The sequence below is a fragment of the Durio zibethinus genome, chromosome 4 (genome assembly GCF_047325235.1).
Source record: "Durio zibethinus cultivar Kanyao isolate XHJ-2024 chromosome 4, ASM4732523v1, whole genome shotgun sequence".
Taxonomy (NCBI): Eukaryota; Viridiplantae; Streptophyta; class Magnoliopsida; order Malvales; family Malvaceae; genus Durio; species Durio zibethinus.
Window position 1 is genome coordinate 11,542,917 of NC_143165.1, and position 15,565 is coordinate 11,558,481.

The 15,565-nt window shown below is 33.1% G+C and overlaps 1 protein-coding gene and 2 pseudogenes across 2 annotated transcripts; 2 read left to right on the plus strand and 1 right to left on the minus strand.

Moving 5' to 3' along the window:
* Window positions 1-707: 707 nt before the first annotated feature.
* LOC111287307 (dihydrolipoyllysine-residue succinyltransferase component of 2-oxoglutarate dehydrogenase complex 2, mitochondrial-like) lies at window positions 708-5,935 on the plus strand. Of its 2 annotated transcripts, XM_089759614.1 has the most exons (14): window positions 708-1,100; window positions 1,189-1,263; window positions 1,671-1,734; window positions 1,824-1,851; window positions 2,152-2,221; window positions 2,770-2,860; window positions 2,961-3,016; window positions 3,090-3,126; window positions 3,272-3,555; window positions 3,686-3,780; window positions 4,028-4,118; window positions 4,228-4,338; window positions 4,873-5,067; window positions 5,242-5,935. In XM_089759614.1, the coding sequence occupies exons 1-14, from the start codon at window positions 1,050-1,052 to the stop codon at window positions 5,431-5,433; spliced, it is 1,440 nt and encodes a 479-aa protein (XP_089615740.1). In that variant the 5' UTR covers window positions 708-1,049; the 3' UTR covers window positions 5,434-5,935. The 2 variants fall into 2 exon arrangements, with proteins under 2 accessions (XP_089615740.1, XP_089615739.1); XM_089759613.1 differs by lacking the exons at window positions 708-1,100; window positions 1,189-1,263; window positions 2,152-2,221; window positions 3,090-3,126 and having other exon boundaries at window positions 3,280-3,555.
* Window positions 5,936-10,187: 4,252 nt separating this feature from the next.
* Window positions 10,188-11,450, plus strand: LOC111287317 (uncharacterized; annotated as a pseudogene).
* A 578-nt stretch (window positions 11,451-12,028) lies between these two features.
* On the minus strand, window positions 12,029-13,801 carry LOC149519163 (mitogen-activated protein kinase kinase kinase 18 pseudogene; annotated as a pseudogene).
* Between the last annotated feature and the right edge of the window lie 1,764 nt (window positions 13,802-15,565).

Consider the following 15,565-nt stretch of genomic DNA (forward strand, 5'->3'; position numbering starts at 1 on the left):
TTAATTATCAAGTCAACACATGAAGACTATGTTAATCCTTGATTTCTCATAAAATCACTCCTTATTTTTTATTTTTGTTAGAAAAATCACTTTTTATTAGTACCATGTATACATATAATAGTAATAAGGAAAATTTTATAGTAAATTTTTTAATATTTTCACCATTCTTAAGATATATTAAAAACTTAACTTATATTCCCTCTACTTCAAATTGTTTGGGTGTTATTAACTTTCATGAGTTTAAAAAATAAAAAAACTTTGATTTTATGTATTTAATATTAAATTTTAAATTTTTTATAAAATTAAAATTTCATGATTTTTAATGTTAAAATGTAAAATATATATAAAATAATTTCAAAATATAAAATGTAAGAGTTTTAGATATAAAAAAATATATAGTTTTAAGATATAAATAAATATGAACATAGAAATTAAGATGGAAGAAATATAAGTTTATCATAATAAATTATGAGATGCCGGTCTTAAAAGTTTTAAATTTCTAAATCCAAATAAAAGCCAAACGAAGCCTAAACATAGATTTTTGAGCCCAAACGAAGCCTAAATCTAGAGTTTCGAACCCAAACAAAGCTCAAAGTGTCACTTTTCGAAACGGCGCCGTAACGACTTTTCCTTCCTTTCCCGGTTAAAAGGAGGAAAAGAATTCTCACTTGTATCTATCAATAAAACGATGCCACGTAAGACCGTTGCGGATACAACAGACCCGCAAAACCCGCATCTTCGCGGTTTCTCTCTCTCATTTTCTCTCAAACCAAACAAAAGAAAGAAAAGCCAAATCTCTCTTAAAAACCCTCTTTTTTAAATTATACACTATTCGACGACTCTCAATTTTGTCTGCAGCAATCAAATCAAACTGCTTTCTCTTCGATATTACTTTGCTTCACGTCTCATTCATATACTGCTTATACACTGAAATCTGGTAAGTTACGTTATAATTTATTGATTTTTATTTGATTTTTTGCGTTCAAAATTATTGGTTTTTTATTTTTTGCTTCTGAGTTTGAAAAAAGAGTAGGGATTGAATATCGGTGATGTTGGGCGCTTTAAGGAAAAAAGTTGCGAGCGGAGGCTCATCATCTTTGGTTAGAACTTTTATTGTTTAAATTGTAATGTATTTAGCTAAAGCATAGGATTTTATTATTTTTTTTTCATTTTTTTGTGATTTTTCAGGTATTAAGGAAGTCATTGCTGGCGATTCGATCGGGTGTTTCAGTATCTAGAGTTTCTTGTAATGCTGGAAAAGAGGTAAATAACTCAGAAGAAAATGAATTAGATTTGGTAATCATGAACTTAGTTCAGTTTCTTTGAATTTCAATTGATCTTGATGCTATTAAATCTATAACTGATGTCGAAGATGATTGATTTATTTAGGCCTTGCAATATTAAAATGTTGATATAAAGTAAAAGAAGTGCAAGATCATATGGTAAAATATTCTCTTTTTTTTTTTTCAAAAATAATTCAAACTTAGTCCTTTGATTTAAAGTAAAAAATCGCACGTTTTATTGTCCATAAAATTTGAAATTTTAATCTTTAGTTAATTTAGAAATAATGTTACTTTTTTCTTTTTTTCTTTTTAATCATTTGGAGTTTGAATTTTTGTCATCCATTGGTAAATATTCTCATGAGATTGAAATTTCAAGTGCTTGAACAGATACTATTACTTCAACCGAGAGGAATTGCCCATGTCCGAAACTTCTTTCATCTTGTTCTGCCAGGTATATCTTTTGGGTGGTTTTTCTTCTTTTGTTGGCATAATTTTGTTGATTTTCTTCATTATTAATGAAATATTAAATTGTTATTATAGGCTGCTCAGCTGGTTTAACAAAGACAAGGTTAGTTGGTTCTGAACTTTGTAATGCACATCAATGTTAGGAATTAAACTGTCACAGGGTATGAGTTGACTACTGGATTATTCTGACAATTGTATATCTAACTTTAATAGCAGGCCCATTTCAATGCATAGTCCATCTCATATTTGTTTATCAGGAACTAGATTACTTAGGGTAACTAGTAAAGGAAATTCTCTTTCCATGATATATATATATACACATATATATATTATTCTTTAAATCAGTTTGCTGCTCCTTAGCACTTCTTCACTTCTTTCCCCTGAAAGCTTTGCTTGTGGGCAGGGATGTCATTTCTAGCATGCAGTCAAAGGCTATCATGCAAAAGTTGTGCAGGGCTTTCTCTTCTAGAGATGTTATGTTATTGAATAATTTCCTTAATGATATTTATTTGGCCTAAGGTTTATTAGCATTTTTTCTCTTTTTGGTCTTTTTTGAATGGTTATTAACATAGGGATGTGTGTTTTTGGTTTCTGCTAGAATTTAGATCCTGTGCATTATAATTGTTCATTTGAATCACCACTTATCTGGGATAGACCATTAACATCTAACAATTGTCAAACCCAATTTTCAGTTAGCAGTTGGGCCGCCCAAGAGGTACTACGTCAGGCAATATGTCAAAAGAAGAAAATAGTTTTAGTTCAAAATTTCTTTTAAAATCTTTCTCTGGAAAAGTGTGAATGCAATAGTTTCAAAACTTTGGCTGCAATTTAGTTGTATGATGATTTGGTGTAAACTTTGGTGGTACTAGACTTGCACCTCCACCATTTTGGCATTTTTAGTGCATTTTTCACTTTCAAAAAGTACATACTGATTAGGAACAGGTCTGCTTGAAAATAAAGATGAATTCCCTTTTATGTTGTAATTAGGTTAAATTTAAAGATTTTGACTTTCCTATTTTAGTTAACTTGTGATGAAGGGGATCTGGTTGATGCTGTGTTCCCTTTTATGGGAGAATCAATTACTGATGGCACTTTGGCAACATTCTTGAAAAGTATGTTTTCCACTATTGTAATTTCCATTCATTCACTAGAAATATTCTTTTTCAGGGTTGTAAGTGTTTGATTGTGTATGTATCTGAAATTTGAGAGCAGAACCTGGTGATAGAGTAGCAGCTGACAAACCAATCGCTCAGATAGAAACAGATAAGGTACTATTCTTCTCCTTTTCCTCTATCAAGAAGATATTATACCCTTCATACCTGTGGTGTTTATTTCCATCAGGTAACAATTGATGTTGTCAGCCCCCAAGATGGTACAAGAGGCAATATATCAATAAATCTGGATCTTTGGGTCAAACATGCATGCACGCATGTATCTAGCTTGTTGGTCGTTCCTAGACTCCTGCCTTCTCATTTCTGGGAGGAAGGGAAGTGGATTGGATCCTGAATATTAATGTCATAATTCTTGCCAGTATGTAGCCAAGGAAGGAGATACTGTGGAACCAGGTACCAAGATTGCTGTCATTTCAAAGTCCACTGATGGTGTTGCACCTGCTGCCCCCTCCGAAAAGAAATCAGAAAAAGCTGCTTCCAAGCCATCTCCTCCAGCTGAAACTGTAAAGGAGGATAAGCCAAAAGCCAAAGTTGAAGTCTCTCCTGCTGTGGAGAAGCCTAAAGCCCCTTCTCCACCACCTCCAAAACGAACTGCTACTGAACCTATACTACCACCCAAGGAAAGGGAAAGAAGGGTAAGTCTTTTCATTTGCTGTTTGCATCCAAATGTTATCCAAAGGGTATGCTTAGAATTTTCTGATGCCTTTTGTGAAAAATGATGTTAGCATCTTAGAAAATATCCTGTGTATGGCTTCATGATTACAGGTTCCTATGACAAGGCTTAGGAAACGGGTTGCTACACGATTGAAAGATTCTCAGAATACTTTTGCGATGTTGACAACATTCAATGAAGTTGACATGTGAGTTCAGTTATCTTCATATTTTAGTTCTTTGCATCAGGTGTTTGGCATCCTGCTGTCTGTGCTACTTCACTTTCTAAACATTTATATTTTGGTTTTTTTTAGGTTCAGATGATTCTTTGACTGTACCTAACTATTTGCTTCCCTTTTCTGATACAAGTTTTCTGTGAAGTTAACCAGATCATTTTACTTTATGAAGGCTATGCTGATTTGTTTCCTTTTCTTTTTGATTTGCTTCTCATTGCAGGACTAATTTGATGAAGCTCCGCTCTGATTTCAAGGATGCTTTTGTTGAGAGACATGGTGTCAAGTTGGGATTTATGTCAGGATTTGTTAAAGTATGCAAAATTTGTTCTTGAAATGGTCACATATGCACTCATGGCCTGTCTACACTAACTTTGCTTTCTCTTTTTTCCCTTATCATTTCTTCTATTTTATTTGTTTCAGGCTGCTGTTAGTGCACTTCAGCATCAGCCTATAGTAAATGCTGTAATTGACGGGGATGATATTATTTATAGAGATTATATTGATATCAGCATTGCTGTTGGTACTCCGAAGGTAATCTTTTTTGTGATTGATTTGCCAAATTGCAATTTATCCATTTAATGGCTTGCTGAAACTTGGATTGTTAGTGTTTCTCTCAGCATTCTTTCTTGGCTTGTTTTGAAAGAAATTTAAACTTCATGTAAAAATGTATTGAATTTAAGCATTTCCTATGAACTTAGAGCAGTTTGTAAAGTTGAAATGAGTAATCAATAGGTTCAAAACTGTGTCCTTTGACAATTAAACGGTATAGATTTTTTGAAGGGTTTTTTTTTTACTTGTTTTCTTTATTTGCTGAGCTGAAGTTGCTTTATTTTATTTCATGACAAAAGAGAAAATGAGGTATCTAGATGATTATGTCAAGTCTTTTCTCATTTTGGTTTGTTGCTAATCTTCAAAGTTTCTCCACCAATCAAATAGGCCTCTATTGATAAATATATGCATAGATCACCCCATCCTTCATGGGCACCGAAAGTTAAGAAAAAGATAAAGAAGAATGTGATTCATGTTTCTATGTTAAGCTTTTTGTTTCTTTATCTTTCCTGTCAGGGGCTTGTCGTTCCGGTTATTCGAGATGCTGATAAGATGAATTTTGCTGAGATAGAGAAGACAATCAACAGCCTTGCAAAGAAGGCAAATGATGGGACCATATCAATTGATGAAATGGCTGGAGGCTCGTTTACAATATCCAATGGTGGTGTTTATGGAAGTTTGTTGAGTACCCCAATTATCAACCCTCCTCAGGTTAGTGGTCACAAACTGAATAATTGTGCATGCTTGTTTATGTATGAGGGTTCCATACACTTGTGACATCCGTATAAATAGAGATGTTTGCGCTCGCTCTTCTGTGTTTCTAATCTTCAGCTTTTGTTTGAGACCAGAAAGAGAATCTCACGTGATTAAACAATTTTTTGGCAGTCGGCTATCTTGGGTATGCACTCAATAGTGTCCCGACCAATGGTTGTCGGAGGTAACATAGTCCCAAGACCAATGATGTACATTGCCCTTACTTATGACCATAGGCTGATTGGTGGAAGAGAGGCTGTCTTCTTCTTGCGTCGAATCAAAGTTGTTGTGGAAGACCCTCACAGGCTGCTACTTGATGTATGAAGGCCTAGTAGCAACTGCTGTGATATTTTCATGGTTTTCTGGTACGCTTAGCATTGGATATATACTTCCACGATTAGCATTGGATATATACTTCCTATTTAAATGAGCAAGAATAAGTTCCTGAAGTTTTGTAGGGTTTCGTTTGTTGATTCACCCTTTAACGAGTTCCGAAATTACAGCTGGCCTTTGTTGAACAAGAATAAATACATATTTCCAGTTTCTGTTGTGCAAATACGATTTTTACTTTTATTTTACACTAAGTTCTTTAAATTCTGGTGTTATACACGGGTACACATTTTTATGACACCTTGAATGTGAAAATCATACATGGACGGGTTGGTTTCTTCTTAGATTCATGCAGTCTCTAAGATGAGAATTCTGTTTCCTGGTTGTGGTTGCTTATTCTTTCCTCTCAATTCTTCATTTGGGGATTGTATAACACTGCTTGAATTCGATCAAGCTTCATTTTTCATGCTCAAATTTGATTCATAATTTAATTGAATCGCTTGAATTCGATTTAGCATGCTCTATTTAATTCGGTGAAATTGTAAATATTGACATTAAATTACTCAAACTCAATTTCATTTGTTATTTGAGTTTTTCTTGATCGAGTAAGAATAATTCATAAGTAGCTTGACTGGTTAAGACTTGTAATAGTCTTTGTATTGATGTTTTACAATTTTTTTTTTCCACAATTTGTCAAGAGAAGGCTGGTTCCCTTGTGATGCAGTTGATCGGTACCGTATTCTTATGCTGCTTGGATCTGAGTTCTAGCTTCACGGTTCACACATGACATGGATGCCATTGGGGTAATTCAAAGTTTCTTAGTTGTTTAAAACATATGTAGAGGTCTTATATTAACTCATGAGAGTGAAAATTCGTTTCTAATCATCTCCGCCCTGGCCTGGTCGGGGCAGTGACGGCCGTCTAAGCATAAACAGCAACGAGTTAAATTTGCAATAATATCGAATGAAAGAATCCGGAGTTTAGGGGAGATCAAACGTTCTGTTAGATAAATTCGGTTGTAAAATTTAGTTGTTAAAACTGAAAAGTTGACTTAATCAATTTAATTTATATAAAAATCGAATCAATTTAATTAATTTAATTGAACTAAAGTAAATGGGTATTTTATTAAATTTTTAATTATAAAAATTATTTTTTTTAGATTGATTCAATTTATAAAATTTAAAATCGAAAATGAATCGATTAAATCATTTAAGTTGGAAAAACTAAATAATCCAAAAAAAAATTTCGATTTCATTGAATTATCAATTTTAAATTGGTTTAATTGATTTAAACCGAATAATGCTCACCTAGATTCAAAGATTGTTGCATTGACAAAGACAACACATGTTGCTCGAGGAATGAAGACTGAAGAATATTATTGGTATGGTTGGTCATATTTCATCGTCGTTTTCTAGTGAATGCGCGTCGATTTTCCTCCTGTCAGTCTTAAACTGAGTAATTCTGGTCTCCTTGAAGCGTAGAACTCTGGGTTTCAAAGGGTGAAAATGGTTAGGAATTGGGGTTCACATTTGCCTGTTTTGTTTCGTGACCATCCGAAAACTGAAAAAGAAAGGGGTATTTGCTTGCTATATGGAAAAAGAAATCAAGATTTACCCGTGAATACTCATAAATCAAAATTTATTGCTTTCGTTCATAATTTTAAACACGATATAATAACATCGTATGAAAATAATATAAAAAATTTAAAAATAATATAATTTAAAATTTTAATAAAAAACATATATAAATTTAATAAAATAAAAATATATATTTTGTATTTTTTTATTGATATGAATAATAATACATAATTTTTTATATAAAATATAATAAAAATATATAAATTATTAAATTTTGTATAATATAAATATACGAATTATCAATTAAAAAAAATGAAAGAAGTAACAGTATGAATTAGAACAAAAAGTTTAACATCATAAATTTAGTATTTTTAATTCTTTCCAAAAACTCTTAAAATAAAATAATGATCGTAAATGTTGAAATTTTTACAATTAAATTTAATTTTTTGAAGATATATGTATAAATAAACTTAATTAAACTTGAGATTGATTATTCTAATATTTAATTCTTAACGTGATGATCTCTTCAAGTTCCTACTTCCTCTGTACTTTTTATAATGTTAAAGTATTGGGATCGCATTGGTTCACAGCTTTCTTTGGCAATGAAAATGTAAAAGTAAAATGTCAAGTGAAAATACCCATCAACAAGCAAATAATGTCAAGTGAACCAATCACGTGAAGTCTTTAACCCGCTCTACACTTCAATAACCGTAAAGGAAAGTCAAATTCAACTACGTTGAAAATGAAACCATGGACAAGTTCTGTAGAAAATCCTCCAATTATTCTGGCATAAATACATCAGTTTCTCACTCGTATTACTGCAAAAAGCCTTTGAATCACAAGCAAAATGATCATGGCTATCCTTCAAGCTTTTTCACCAAATTTCTCTTGTCGTTCTTCCTCAAGTTCCTTCGGAAAAAACCAAAGCCAATCATTATAACCCACATATTTCAGTTTCCAAGTTCCTGAATGATGAGTTTAACAGAAGAAAAGGGTTGAAAACCTTGAAAACAACCAATCCCCTGATAGAAATTAAGCCTGAACTTGGAAATAACAGCGTAACCAAGGAAGAAATCTCTAATTCAATGGTGTTGCAAGAGATGTATGCTATTATGGATATTGTAGCAGAAATAGTTGAAATGCGCTAGAACATTGGACTATTGGAGCACAGCGTGATAACTGGAACTGGCTGCTGTTGAATTCTGTCAATGAAATGACAGTCACAGTGGCGACAATGGCTGGAATTGCAGCTGTCGTTGGAGGTGGAGCATCATTTTTGGTTCTGAAACTATCTTTCGGTTTGCTTTACATTGCATCAACCGGCTTTTGCTGGTTATAAATTTGCTGGTTATATATAAGATACAGCCGTTGCAGCTGGCTGAAGAACAAAGAAATGCTTCAAGATTGTTTAAGCAGCTTCATGAGGAGATAAATACAATCATTGCTCTTGGAAACCCAGATTCAGATGATGTGAAACATGCAATGGAGAAAGTCTTGGCATTAGATGAAGCTTATCCACTTCCCTTGTTTGGAACCATGCTTGGTAAGTTTTTTACAACTTAAAATATAAATAAAATTAATATAAAAATTAATTTTATTTATTAATAATTAAATCTTTATAGATGCACCACATTGTGAACTATCGACAGTAAATAGAAACAGATAGGTGGGATGAAAATCTTGAAGAAAAAATGAAAGAAATTGTTATGGTTTTGAAGAGAAAAGACACTGAAGAATAGATCAAACTAAGTAAAGTAGTGTTGAAAATCAATAAAATTCTAGCTATTTGTGGCCCCTTGTTCACTGGCACGGCTGCAGTTTGTTCTGCCTTGATGGGATCATCTTTCTGTGGCTCATTTGCTGTGATTTTCAGTGTGGTTTTTGGAGCTATGGCAATTGTTGTTAACAGTTTTGAGCATGGTGGGCAGATTGGTACGGGGTTTGAAATGTATAGGAGCTCTGCTGGATTCTTCAGGCTTAAGGGGGAGACTATAGAATTAACCTTGGAGGAAGGAGACGCTGATGACAGGGAAAGTGGAGAATTGTTTGAAGTGAAAGCCGCTCTTCAGCTTGGAAGAAGTTTGTCAGAGCTCAGAGACCTTGCAGATGATGCATCCCATCCTCATTCTTCAACACAAGAAGAGGTTGAAGAAGAGTTTGCAACCAAACTCTTTTTTTATTCTTATTTGAATCAAATTTATCTCCAACGGATTTTGTATTGTTAGAACTTGGATGACATGAGTCTCTGATCAATCAGTTCATTTCATGTAATGATGTTAATAACAGAATTATCCAATTTGATCCAAAATTCTCATGATTTATTAATTTTCTTAAGATAACAAATAAAAACAAAGAAAAAAAAATCATAAAATAACCTATGTAGTTCAATATTTAGATTGTTCCATTGATCTTAAGTAACCGTTGTCTGCCTCTCTTTACCACCATTTCTGGATTATTTTGACTGATGAGCTTTGTGGATTTGTTACCAGGCCAACTTTTCTTTCCTAGAATGGAAAGGATTGGGAGAGATATGGGCCATGCCCAAGCCCAAAGTTGGTTACGTTGCACCCCCAATAGATCATTCATGAGGCCTGTAATTCTTTCTCTTTTTTGTATTGAACTTATGCTTCAGCCCAAATAGAATCTAAACATTTTCAAACCAATTCGCTTTATGGATTTCTTAATTCCTAAGTTTTCTTTTGAGTAAACATGATAATAATTGAGTGTTACGTAAAATACAAATAATTTATGTATTTATATTATATTTTATATGAAAATTATGTATCATAATTAATATCAATAAAAAAAATATAAAATATATTTTTTTAGTTTTTATTAAACTTTATATGTAATTTTAATTAAAATTTTATATCATATCATTTTAGTGTTTTTTTTTTATCGTATTTATATCATGTGATGACATTATGTTTAAAATTATCAAGTTTATTTTCAAACTTAGGACAAGGGAAAGATGAGGAGAGACGGATTACGATGCCCAAGCCCAGTTTTAGCCCAAGTTATCACATAATGAACTCATTTGCTAACCATCAACATGATAAAATCATTGACTTAAATTCACTATTTTTTGACATGGGAATGTAGAAAAAAAAAAGAAAAAAAGAAATAGAGAAAGGTCTTTTGCAGCTTCAAAACTGAGCCTGCAAGTTATTCTGTTTTTCCTTGTTAATACATGTTGTGTCCATTCCTGTTAGTGAAGATATATTCTATTCTTCCTATAGAAATGGAAAGCATGATTCCCTAATTGAACCAGAAACTGAAGTTTTGAAGCAGATACCAAAATTTTAAACATGTTGTTAACATTTTCTATTGTAGACTTGGGTTTTTGACTTAATTTTCACCCCATATATTGTATTAGAATTTTCTCAGAAACCATTGCAGTAGTTTTTTGAATACTTGATTGAGATGATTCATCTCTTGATTACTCTTGTTTCTGCTGAAATGGCTCTTGTTCTGGTGCTTCTGTTCAGGTCTCCTCTAAGGAACCTGGTGACCAATATTGGACAAGATGAAGGAAGGGAGAGGCCCTGTGATTTCAAAGACTGTTGCAGGAACTTTGTTTGTTGTTTTTATCTCTATCTCATACAATGTAATTGAGATCCAGAAACGTTCATTGGAAGGTGGTGTTCTCAATCCAACTGATGAGGTTCTAATGGCAAATCAAATTTTGGAAGCATCTCTAATGGGTAACTTACCATCATTAACTTCATTTGAAGTCCCTAAGGTGTATGAGTTTTTAGGTTTAACTATATATACTAGCAATTCCTATTTATGTGTCTATTTATTTCATGTTAAATATGTATAAAATATAAAAATTATTGTATTACAATTCATATTGTGTCAAACACAAAATCTGATTTAAAATTACACTATCTAACACAAATTTAAAATGTTAGCTAGCAATCGGGATTAAATTTCAATTAGGATTAAAATCTTGGATTAGTTTAATAGAAACCAAAAATGTATTCTGTATTTTGCGTCAATACGAATTATTACACGTAATTTTTATATAAAACGTAATATGAATACAAAAATTATCAAGTATAATATCAAATTATCAGCTTAACGGCGTACGTTTTGAAATAGTTCCAATTACCTTTTAAAAGAAGTCTTCTAACATTCATATTAAAGGATTAAATTCAGGGTTTGCTCTATTCCTTGCACTGGTTACGTATAGATTACACTACTATATCAAAGAGCTTCCAAAAACAAAGAGATTGGAGGCAGCTGAAGAAATGAAACTAAAGCCTGATGTAAAGCATCATGATCCGAAAGAACATCCAAAGAGGGCAACAGCTTCAAGATGAAAAATTGATGTTAGAACTTAGAAGTAAACAGAATCATAAACATACCTCAGACAGGGTCATATGTTGTAATAAGATCAAAAATGAGAAGAATGAACTTCTGCAAACCTGCAATTTGATACATGGCGTTGGCTTAAGTTTTCAATACCTGTCCTTCACTGCCTTAACATCATCTAATTGCTCAAATTAAATGGCTATACACAGTTTTTCTGTTGTCGAATTATCCTTCTAACTTTTGCCAACCAAACATTTCTTGAATCAAAAAAAATTTTTTTTTTCTTTTGATTCATGAGAGAATAAACCAGACCAGACCTTTCTCAGAATTTGAATGAATTTTAACCTGAAACTGGAAAAATGGCACGAACTGGACCCAAACCAGAAGGCTACTATTGGATATATACAATTAATCAATTCATGAATAGTACTGGAAGAATGATTAACCTGCAGTTGATGGTTTTCAAAAGATGAGAATCTTCAATTTTCATAGCCTTGATTTTAAATTACCAGGCTTTTTTATGGGACATAAAAGTTCAAGGTAAGAGGAGGCTTTCCATTTCAAGGTCAGGATAAACCGCAGAGAGAACTTGAATTAGATTTACAGATTTTCCATAAAGAAAAATTACTGGCAACGGATTTGAATCTAGGCTCTATAAACAAAATATTCCAACTTTACCAACTCAACCAACCCCGTTTGACAATTGCCAAACTTTTTCATAGTTTCATTGCTCATATAATTATCTGACAAAAATTTTCTTTTTCTGAATGTGAAAGGCTAATACTTGGTCTTAACAAGTAATTCGCCTACCAATGATAGAAATAATGACATTGTAAAACGCTAATGCTGCTGAGTCTTCATTTCTCCATCAGTTGACTCAAACAAAAGTTGGCAAACTGAAACCATGTTGGTTTCTCCAACTTGTTGCACATCAGAGAAGACTTGACTTTGTTAAAAGTCATTGCCTGATAGATTGAAAAATGGAGTCAACCCCCTCTTCCAGTCTCTCTCAAGCACCAATCCTTCATTATCATCAGCCAAGTTGATCACCGGCCGGTCATGTCTGCCTGCAAAGGAAATTTTGGAGAAATCAAATATGGAAGATGGGATTGGAATAGAACAAGAAATTTCATTGAATGCTGTCTCAAAATTGAGATTGTCTGATACAAAAAAACTCATCTGTTACACTATCAAATGCCAAAATACTGCTAAAATCAATAATATTTTCTGTAGAATTTTCTAACAAAAAATCCCCATCTAAGATTGAGCTTTCAATTTCAAGTTCTTCTTCAAAAGGATCCAGGAATGATGGAGTTGCAAATGCAAAATCATCTTCTACCATGTCATTGCCACTGCTTCTAACTGTTATCCAATCTTCACTCCACGTCCAACAAGAAGCATTGGAAGACGGTGACAGAGTGCCTTGAAGCAATTTCTTGATGGTGTCAGTAGGAGACTTCAAGGAAATCTCTTGAGCAATCGAGTTCTCAGGACTTTCCACCACATCCAGTGAATCTCAGAAACCATGATCTAGCACAGAACTTGGAGAATTGATGGTAGATTCCTTTACTTCCTTTAAAAGTGTATCCAGTTCTTCTAGAAATGGATGTTGAAGCAATTCTTTAGCTGTCCATCTCTCTTTTGAATCCCTTTTCAAACACTTTCTCAGAAAATCCTTGGCTTTCTCAGATAACCACTTTGGAATCTCAGGTATTTCACCCGAAAATCCAATCTTATAAAGAGCTGAAACCAGATCATTCAGCTCTGGCCATGGGGAATTCCCAGTGCTTATCTCTATAATTGTGCGTCCAAGAGCCCATATATCAGCTTCAAAACCCTGATCCTCACGTGCCATGAAAGACGGTGTACCGGAAAATGCTGACGTGTCAAAACCTCCATTAGAACCAACTTTTCCCATCAATTTAGCACAACCAAGATCACCAATCTTTGCACCTTTCTTTACCTATCAAAATATTTTGGCTCTTGATGTCACAATGTACCACCCCATTATCATGAAGATAATTCAAACCTTGTAAAATCTGCTGACTGTACAATCTAACTTTCTCTTCATCCAATCTCCCTCCTACCCTTTGAATTTCCTCGAAAAGCGTGCCACCGGGGACATACTCCATGCAAAGATTGTACATAGGCTTGTTATTTGTTCCATTTGTAACATTATAGCCTATGTATTTAGCAATACGAGGCCAACTTAATTTGGACAAGAAATAATGCTCTCTTTGTAAGAACAGTGAGTGACATAACTCAGTGGACTTACCGGCGAAAAGCTCACCAGAAGGGGTTGCGGTGGCTAGCGATACGCTAGCTGTGGCGCCACGGCCTATGGCAGGTCCTCTAATCCACCTCATTAGAGGAACACAAGAAACAAGAAAAACAAAAAAAAAAATTTGTTGGGTTCAATATTGATGCCATGGCATATAAGATAACGTATATTATATATAAACTTTGGGGATACCTTTGATTTTGGTGACTTAATCCAAAGCATATGCAACAACTTAGGAAGATTCTTATAGACCAAAATCTCTTTCTTACTTTGTTAGACTTGGTTTTGAGTTCATACAGCAAGAATGTGCCACGTGGTAAGATGTCATTGCCTTGTATGACAGCTCTGTCCTCCAATGGTCGGCGGTTGCTTTAGCTTGTAATAAAGCCATTCACATGACGATACATTAGCACGTGCCGAGATTGCTGTGTTAATGACATATTATTGGTTAATTAATCCTTAATTAAGGTTGTGATTTTTGCGGCGCAAAGGTGATTAATCAACACCTGACAGTGTGAACCGAGCTGGTTTTGTATTTTTGTTTTATCTTACTTTTCATGCTGTCAATACAAGGAAGAAATATTTAAGTTTAATTCAATTGATTTATTCAATCATTTCAAAAACGATAATTCGATTTAATTTAAAATTAATGTAATTTGAAAATGTATGCAATTTTATCGATATTTTGTAAGAAAAAAAAAACATCATTTTGGTAATTTAAACATATTGGAGTAATCTTAATGTTGTGCCAAACTGTGAACTCTTTTTGTACGTCCATTAAAACGTGTAATCCTTTAGGTATAGGTAAGGAGAAATTGAATCAACACCCGTTCTTTGCAACGTGAAATCAACAAAAGCTTTTGGCCTAAAGAACATGTTTGCTCCAATGGCCATGAAACTGCAGAGTTGGCCTATTGATCGGAGGAATCAAAGAAAAGTAAACAAGCCGGCAAAAGAGGTTGCAACCTATATAAAAAAAATTTAAAGTTAAAAAGAGTCATCAATTTTTTTTTCTTTTTTACAAAAAAAGTCATAGTTTAGGAATAAGAATAGAGATTATAAATATTGGTATTTGAATTCTAAAATTACTGTATATCATCGGGTGATTACATGAAGCAAATGAGTTTCGAACTCAAAGTGAGAACTATTTTTCCTAGTCTGGACCGGACCGGAAAGTGGGCTTGAGTGAGAGGTTGATGACTGATTTTTAGGATTTGGATGAAACATTTGAGTGAAGATCAAGCAGTTCCATACTGTGAAAGGCAATTTTTTCTTGAAATCCCATTTCTAATTTCAACCCAAATTCCCTTCTAAGTTCAAACCTTTGCCTCTTTTTGATTGAAAATAGTGGTAAAGTCTCTTATTGTTTAGACTCTTTTAGCTTGTCAGTGCCAACATTCTTTACTGACTTGTTGCTAGAACTTTAAACCTCATCCTTTACGGCTAGGTTCGCCAGGTGAAACATGATTTCAAGACTCATTTACTTTGATCTGAATTTGGCAGAGGCCAACAATCTCACCTCCAATCTTCCATTTTCAGTCACTTTTTTATTTCTTAACCTTAATTTTAATTTTTTTATCTAAGATATTTGACTGTCTTTAATGTAAAATTAAAACAAAAGATATTTTTCAATTATAACAATCTATTATTTTTTGTCAGGCATTTAACTGCCTAGTTTTTAAATATTATAATTGATTATCTTTATTCTGTCAATCGGTTATCATATTCAATTTCATCGTCAACATTATACTTGTAATAAAACACATATTTTCATCATTGATTTAATTTTATCAGTATTCATTCTAACTACTATAATAACTAATTTTACGATCATCATTATTTTTAATTTCACTATAATCAATTTCATCATTTATTTGAACGGATCTTACTGATTAGAAAAATTGCTTTTCCATTGAATATGGTTCATTACAATTTTCATCTACCTGTGCCA

Coding starts and splice junctions, on each gene's coding strand:
- LOC111287307 (XM_089759614.1), top strand. CDS start 1,050: ATGTTGGGCGCTTTAAGGAAAAAAGTTGCGAGCGGAGGCTCATCATCT. Junction 1,264..1,670: donor CTTGTAATGCTGGAAAAGAG/GTAAATAACTCA, acceptor GTGCTTGAACAG/ATACTATTACTTCAACCGAG. Junction 5,068..5,241: donor CAATTATCAACCCTCCTCAG/GTTAGTGGTCAC, acceptor ATTTTTTGGCAG/TCGGCTATCTTGGGTATGCA.